The sequence below is a fragment of the Pundamilia nyererei genome, unplaced genomic scaffold, assembly GCF_000239375.1.
Source record: "Pundamilia nyererei isolate P.nyererei 1_Seehausen unplaced genomic scaffold, PunNye1.0 scaffold00003, whole genome shotgun sequence".
NCBI lineage: Eukaryota > Metazoa > Chordata > Actinopteri > Cichliformes > Cichlidae > Pundamilia > Pundamilia nyererei.
The window spans coordinates 9,028,290-9,036,277 of record NW_005187404.1 but is presented as its reverse complement, the minus strand read 5'-3'; the positions used below and the strand labels follow the sequence as shown (position 1 = coordinate 9,036,277).

Sequence of the window (7,988 nt, the reverse complement as noted above, 5' to 3'; positions counted from 1 at the left end):
TTGTTACACCTGGTAGAGCAGAACGCTGATCATTTTATTAAAGATGAAAGACTTTAGACAGTTTTTCAACTCTCAGTAATGCCATAGTGATCGTTTGATATATGGACCTGCAGCGGAGTTTAGGCCCAGACACGGCTAGTGACGTCAGATTTAATGACCGGATTATGTTTGTTGGGAGCAGTGATGCTCATAAAGCTGTAAACATGGTAACATGAGACGGTGTTGTAACATTGTAAACATTGTACATGAAAGTTGTATTCGATCAGATTGTCTGATTATCTTAGCAGCAATGTGATGGCTGAGGGATAAAAGCTTTTCCTAAGTCTGTCTTTATGGATCTTAATCATCTGGCTAAAAGTAGACTTTGAAACAGGTCATGATCAGGGAGTGATGGGTGTTGAGGGATTTTCTTAATGTTCCTGAGTGTGGGAGTTGTGCAGTTCTTTAAATGAGGGGAGTGGACAGCTCACTATCCGCTGGGTGACCCGTATAACCCTGCAGTGGTTTCTCTTCTGTGCTACTGTGCAGCTGGAGAAGGATACCAGGATACTTTCTACTGTGCAGTGATAGTAGGACACAAACAGTTTCTCAGGGATGTTATTCTTTCTGAGAACCCTCAGAAAGTAGAGTCTCTTGTGGGCTTTCTTCACTACCTCAGCGGTGTGCGTTCCCTTGATCGGGTCTGGCCTGATCATTTCACACATAATGTGCTGATGGAATTTAGAAAGCACAGATTTTAAATCCACATGATTAAAATCCCCAGTGGGGACTGGCCTTCATGTCCATTATCAGTGTCTGACCTCACAAATGTGCTTCTTGAAGAGTAGTCAAAAATCCCCATCATATGGAAAGTCTTCCCAGAAGAGTTGAAGCTGTTATAGCTTAGAGGATGGGTCGACATCATGTTAAACCATTTTCATTAAAAAATTTATTTTTGGCAATATAGAGTACATCTGGTTTAATATCCAGATATTTAGCTTTACAAAGTCTTTACAAAGACCACATGTATTCATGTTTATTAACAGCTTTCTTTCAAGAAGACTGTAAAAATAGGCTCAAATATTCGGGTGTTGTTGAAGGAATGCTGTGAAACTAACTTTTGCTTCAACTTTTTGTGACCAGGTGCATGCTGAACACTATAGACGGGCCCTCTGAACAGGTGGAGGACTATTTGTGTGACCCAGAGGAAATGCCTTTAGGGGCCCGCAAGAGCCACCTGCCCTGCCCGGAAGACTGTGTGTTGTCAGACTGGGGAGCTTGGAGCCCATGTCCACTGGTAAGGATGGAATGAAGTTGCCAGTCTTTTTTTTTCTTTCTAAATCTTACATTGTTTCTGACATGTTGCCTTTATTATATAGTGGATAGTTGAAACCAGAGTTAAAGTAGTGGTTCTGAATTCAGAGATCTAGTGAAGGTAATAGTAATAGAGGAACCCCGCCTGTGTCAACTAAACCCGCTCTTCGTGCTAAAAAGGCACTCTGTGAATAAGTACATATGTTTGTTGATGGGTAAATGTGTCTTGTGGTGTAAAGGCAGTTTAAGAAAGATAAGTATGCTGCATAAAGGGAATTCTAATTTCCCATATGTGTAAATAGATTGGACCCAGCAACTTCAGAGTTTTAAGACTTCTCAGCCAATCAGATTGTCTCGTATTTCTTTATGGCTATTGTGTAATGAAGTTAAAAACCATTACACTGGATACAGTAGTGATATAGTTTAAAGCCTTCCCCTGCTTTGTAGCGTCATTTTCAGATTCTCAGTGAGTTATTTTAACTACCAGATGAAAGTCAACGATTATTGACCCAAATTGTTTATAATCTAACAAGTTACTAGAATTAACTGATGAGACTGGTAATACAAATGTTCCCAAACTTTGCACAAAAATGAAAAAGAAATTTTAATGAAAAATAACTGGATTAACTCTCTTATTTCTAAGTCATCATAGGTGGTAATCTTAACCCTATATTTTGAACAAGGACAAAATTTCACTCATTATTACAGTCCATAATGGGATATATAGTATGTAGCTCCAATTAATTTACCAATAGGAGAGAAGATGAAAATCTGGCAGCCAATGGTGGGAAAAAGTAAAAGCGCAGCACCAACATAAGGAGCTAAACAAGGTGGAAATTAAGATGCTTCTAAACCAGCCGAGACATATGTTCTCACCAGCATGTCCTGGGTTAGAATAGGGTTTGCTTCCAGCTGGACGTGTCCAGCACATCTCACCTAGATGATGCTCAAAAGGTCAGATGCACGAAGGACCTGAATTGGCTCCTTTTGATAAGGAGCATGACCAAGCTCTAACCCTACTTCTATAGGAGAGCCAAGACACCCTTCAGAGGAAGCTAATGTCAACTGTTTGTATTTGTGATCTCATTTTTTAGTCACTACCCAGGGCTTGTGGTCATAGGTGAGGGTAGGAAAATATATTGCCCAGTAAATCAAAAACTTCTCTTTCATACTCAATGCTCATGCTACAACAGCAGCATTACTGCATATGTTGCACAAATCCATCTGTCAGTCTCCTTCATCATTTTCCCTCTTTAGTGAATAAGACTCTGAGACAAACTGATGTATTTGGGGCAATGATTCAGCCCCACCCCAGGGTAGACACTTTAACTTTTCCCAGATGAAAACAGGATTCAGACTTGGAGTTGCTAATTCTTATCTCAGCCAATTTATACAAATAACTGCATGATGACGCCAACAGAAGCATCTCACATCTCCATCCAAAAGTCCAAGAAATGCATGATATGATTACAGAATCAATCATTAGCCTGCAACCAAGTGTGTCCTAGTGCCAAATGCACTTATGAAAACTCTCATGCTTATTATAGACAACCTGTGAACAACAAAGAAGTCCAATTACAGCGGGCCGCTCAGGTTTAGGTCAGGTAGGATGTGTCTGTGAAGGTTCTGAGTCATCCAGGTCGTCGTAGTCTAAGGAGCTTGGAAAGAAAAGCGTCTGGACTTCTTTAAGTTACTTGAAGACGTTTCACCTCTCATCCGAGAAGCTTCTTCAGTTCTAAGGTCAAATGGTGGAAAGTCCCAGATTTAAACCAAGTGGGAGTTTCCCCCCAAAGAGGGACAAAAGACCCCCTGATGATCCTCTAATCACCTGAGCCAAGGTGGGAAAACGAGTGTGGGTCACAATCAGCCCGGGTTTTGGGTGAGCTCATTGTGAAACCTGGCCGCACCTTATCATGTGATTTCGAAATCACATGGTAGGGTGGGGCATGGTTTCACAATGAGCTCATCCTTTAAGTTCAAGCAACTTAAAGAAGTCCAGATGCTTTTCTTTCCGAGCTCCTTAGACGTCAGGTAGGATGTTGCTCCCGATCACACTCCACCAGCCTTCACTGTCATTGCTCACATGAATGCTGAGGTCCCCAAGGACAACAAATCTGGGGGACCTTCCAGCTATCAGCCAGGCACTCCCAGAAGGCTGTGTACTCTGAGCTGATGCTTGGGGCACAGGGAAAAACAACAGTGAGGACCTGTTCTCTTACCCCAAGGTGCATGGAAACATCCAGCTGAGAAAACTACCAGCAAAGAGAAGTATACCTACCCTAGTTCACTACTTCTTACTGAATGCAACTCCAAAGTGGAATAAAGATTAGCCCGTCTCCAGGATACTGCATCCAGAATTGAGCTGTGTGTTGAGCTGAGCCGAAATATATCTAGCTGGTATTGCTCAGTGTCACATATTTGTTTGTATGTTAATTAATTCAATTCACTTTTATTTATATACTGCTAACAACAATCGTGTCAACACACTTTATATAGTGAGACCCTTCATTATTTAAGAGAGAACCGCAATGACCAATCGCCAAGTGCTTACTCTATGTGCAAGCACTTGGCGATTGGTGGGAAGTAAGCGCTCCTTTTCAACAGGAGCTCTCTGTCAGGACCAGACTCATGGAGGGGCAGTAATCTGCAGTGACCAACTGAGGGTCAAGGGAAAAGAAGGGACAAAAGGTGAGGACAGATAGACCGCTAATAACAAACAGGACAAGACAGTTAACAATGTGCAAAAGTGCCATATAAACAAGTCAGGACTGAAAAGAAGAAAGAATGAAAGTCCAACGCCAATCTAGACTTAGAGCAACATAACAAAGGGATTTTTGTTATGTTGCTCTTATTTACAAACAATCTAAACCTTTTAAAAAAACAACAACAACAGAAAAAAATGAGTCCACAGAAGAGGGACTGGATAGTTAAACCTTGTAGTTCCCATTCTACTTTTGGAAACTCAAGAAACCATAGGTACCATAGGTATGGTAGGAGAATGTGACTGTGGACAGTTGTCTGTCTCTATGCGTACCGCACCTCTTGTGTTAATGTAGCTGGGATAGGATTCACATTTGGAAAAATGTGAATAGATTTTCCTGTGTGCCAGTTAAAATGATCATTTTCTCAGTTCTCTGTTGCCAAAACTTGGATTAACTGTGAAATAAAAACAATATTCTGATTGCCGAGGGTTAGAATTAGAGTTGGGATTATCACTGATAATGACTTTGACTTCTGAAGGTGAATATATGAATTAGGCCTGAACATTCAGGACTTCGTGTGTGAAAAAAACAAGCTTAGCTTCTGTTCTGGTTTTGGACTTTTTCTTGATCGCTTTGGCACAATTGTGACAGCAGAAAAGTAATTCTTACTACTGTTAATACAGTTCTCAAATCAGGAACACATTTCACCAATACAAACTGCTGGTGTTTCAATACAAGATATGATGCACTTCTCACTTGAATCTCACATCTCATCAAAAGAGTTCAAATTTCAGTCAAATTACTTCTGTCTGTCTATCTCCAACATAGAAAAATCAAAAGCGTTTATGTTCCACACTTTTAATGTGTGCTTATGTAAAACAGTCAGAACCTTTCCCTCTGCTTTTCAGCCATGTAGTGAGAACAGCACCCGGGAGAGGAGTGCTTACCCGCTCCGACAGCCAGGAGAAAAGAAGGAGTGTCCACCGACTGAAGAGACAGAGCCATGCAAACTCAACAGGAACTGCTTTCACTACACCTACAACATCACTGGTCAGCATTAACCTGTTCAGATTTGTTTCCAAAGAAGTTGGGATATTATGTATGTTAATAAAAACAATGAATGCACATCAATTAAATTCTGTACTTAGAGCAGGGGTCTCAAACTCCAGGCCTCGAGGGCCGGTGTCCTGCAGGTTTTAGATGTGTCCTTGATCAAACACAGCTGATTTAAATGGCCAAATGACTTCCTCAACATGTCTTGAAGTTCTCCAGAGGACTGGTAATGAACTAATCACTTGATCCAGGGTGATATCTAAACCTGTAGGACACCAGCCCTCGAGGCCTGGAGTTCAAGACCCCTGATTTAAAGACACAGCGTAGTGCAGTGTTTAGCACTGCAAATTCAAAGCAAGCACATCCTGGGTTTAAGCTGTTCAGTGCCCTTCTGTTTAAAGTTACCGTTTCACTTTGTGCCTGCGTGAGCTTTTTCCATGTACTGTATGTTTAAATCCTCATAGGTGTCAATGTGAGCATGAATGATTGTCTTTTTGTGTTGGCTTTGCAAAAGACTTGCGATCCTTCACTGAGTGTACATCCAGCATGCACGGATTAATTAAAGGAAGGAAAACAGAATGTCGGTTGTTTAAACTGAAACTTTGGCCCGGTCATTAAAAAGTATTTTATGGGTCAGAAATAAACAACTTGGGGTTAGTACCCTTCCCAGGCATACAGACTGAAGCAGCCAGAGATTGAACCACCAACCTTCAGACTGTAGATGACCTACTCTCCTACCTCCTGAGCTACAGCCACCCCTGTTATGCTGACCTTTTACTGTGTCTCTTCAGAATGGAGTACCTGTCAGCTCAGTGACAAAGCAGTGTGTGGAAATGGATTCAAAACCCGCATGCTGGACTGTGTGCGTAGTGATGGTAAATCTGTAGACCTCGTCTTCTGCAAAGAGGTGAGATGTTTGGTACTGCTTGCCTTTTAAACCTTTGTAAATGGTTCTGTTTGAGTTCATGGATTACTAATGATATTTCTTTGCAGCTTGGTCTGGAGAGAAAGTGGCAAATGAATGCATCCTGTGTTGTGGAGTGTCCTGTTAATTGCCAGCTGTCTGACTGGTCACCATGGTCTGGCTGTAGTCACACATGTGGACTGGCAGGTAAACAAATCCAGGGAAGAATTGGAATTAACCAGTTACATTTTTCGCAGTAGTGTTTTGCTACTATGTGCTAATGTTTGAGTCCAACAGTCTCTAATCATATATGTTTCCTTTTAAGTTTTCTGTACTTTACCTGCACTGCACTGTGTTATTTTACAGATAGAAACTGTTCACAGCTCAGCTGCTCTAACAGGAATGATGAACACTGGAATAAAAGTGAATGTGGGAATTACCAACCTTTAATTCATGTCGATTGTCCAAATGCTTTACAAATGTTCTCTTAGCTTGGACTTGCTGGTTATAGTGCAGGAGGTTTCCCCACCTGGTGACTCCATTGTCCTACTTCATCACATGACAGTGAGACCTGGAGTGGTTTGGGAGGAACGGCCTGCCTCGAGTGGTTCAGATTACTGGATTTTTGTGCAGTTTGTGACAGAGGAATGTTCATGTGCACATGGCACTAGTACGCCCTGGGTAAATGATTGATTCTGGAAATAGTTTTTTTGAGAGTTTTTGAGAAGCTAAGCATTTAACAGATCAGCATCTAGTAGTTAGTTAGATCAAAAGGCAGGGTAGGATGGTATATCAGTATAGTACCAATTGCCTTCCTAGTGAAGTTAAATAAATCTGTAAATTCCTCAAAAAAGCTGCCTTTGAGTTTGGTCCTGCCCGAGAGTGCTACACTTTGGGTCCTGTCCTTCCTTGCCTCATACAGCGTTACATGACATTACATAGCAAAGGAAGAGGTCTTTATGTTTCAAGTAAATAATGTTATCCTATTCTTTTTTACCCAACCATTAATATTTGAATTTATTCATTTATCTGCTTTTTGGCAGGCAAACTGTGGAGAAGACGGACAGTGGTCCAAGCTCCGCAGGGTGATGGGAGGCCATGTCCATCCCAAATGGAACAGTGGAAGCCCTGCCTGGTGAAGCCCTGCTACAGGTGGAGATACAGCGCCTGGTCTGAGTGCAAATCTGAGGTCAATTAGCCTTCCTCTTCTTCTTCAACATATTTACCAGAATAGTGAAACACTGTATTTAATTTTCACTAGTCACTAATTTTACTAGCGTAAAAAATATTATATAAAACCATTAAAGTCATATTAAACCATCCTGACATACTCACCTAGATGAGGAGGGATAGTCCAAAATGAAGGTGTCTCACAAGATGCTGTCATCAGACTTTCCAGAAGACTAACTTTGACCAACATTGTTGTGACGTTTGCCATTTCACTATTTAGTAAACCCTAAAAGACACGCTGTGACTCTCTTCCACAGCATGTCTTTATCCTGTCTTCCTTCTCTCACCATAACCGGTCGCAGCAGATGGCCCCGCCCCTCCCTGAGCCTAGTTCTGTCGGAGGTTTCTTCCTGTTAAAAGGGAGTTTTTCCTTCCCACTGTCGCCACGGTCTACCTTACAATATGAAGCGCCTTGAGGCGACTGTTGTTGTGATTTGGTGCTGTATAAATAAAAGTGAATTGAATTGAAAATTTATACTTAGTATTCATAAGAACTTTATAAATGAAAAATGGGACAATTAACATGACAAATGTCTTGACCAGTGTTGGTCAAGTTACTTAAAAAAAGTAATCAGTAACTAATTACTGATTACTTCCCCCAAAAAGTAATCCCGTTACTTTACTGATTACTTATTTTCAAAAGTAATTAATTACTTAGTTACTTAGTTACTTTTTAAAACACGATTTACAACCTGAAGAGGTGATAAAGTGATAGATCTTTCAGCCCAATTCTACTTTTTCTACATAATCCATCATACAAAATGTAATCAAATGGAAAAGTCTCTTTTTAAAACTTGTTTTATTAG

At 40.9% G+C, this 7,988-nt stretch overlaps 1 protein-coding gene across 1 annotated transcript in view; it reads left to right on the top strand.

Annotated features, from left to right (window-relative positions):
* Window positions 1-7,988, top strand: part of LOC102210847 (thrombospondin type-1 domain-containing protein 7A-like) — a 184,011-nt gene that overhangs the window by 145,610 nt on the left and 30,413 nt on the right. Inside the window, exons 12-17 of the mRNA XM_013910474.1 lie at window positions 529-685; window positions 1,123-1,276; window positions 4,904-5,045; window positions 5,840-5,955; window positions 6,042-6,159; window positions 6,996-7,141. Coding sequence (XP_013765928.1) covers window positions 529-685; window positions 1,123-1,276; window positions 4,904-5,045; window positions 5,840-5,955; window positions 6,042-6,159; window positions 6,996-7,141 — 833 coding nt within the window. The remainder of the gene's footprint in view (window positions 1-528; window positions 686-1,122; window positions 1,277-4,903; window positions 5,046-5,839; window positions 5,956-6,041; window positions 6,160-6,995; window positions 7,142-7,988) is intronic.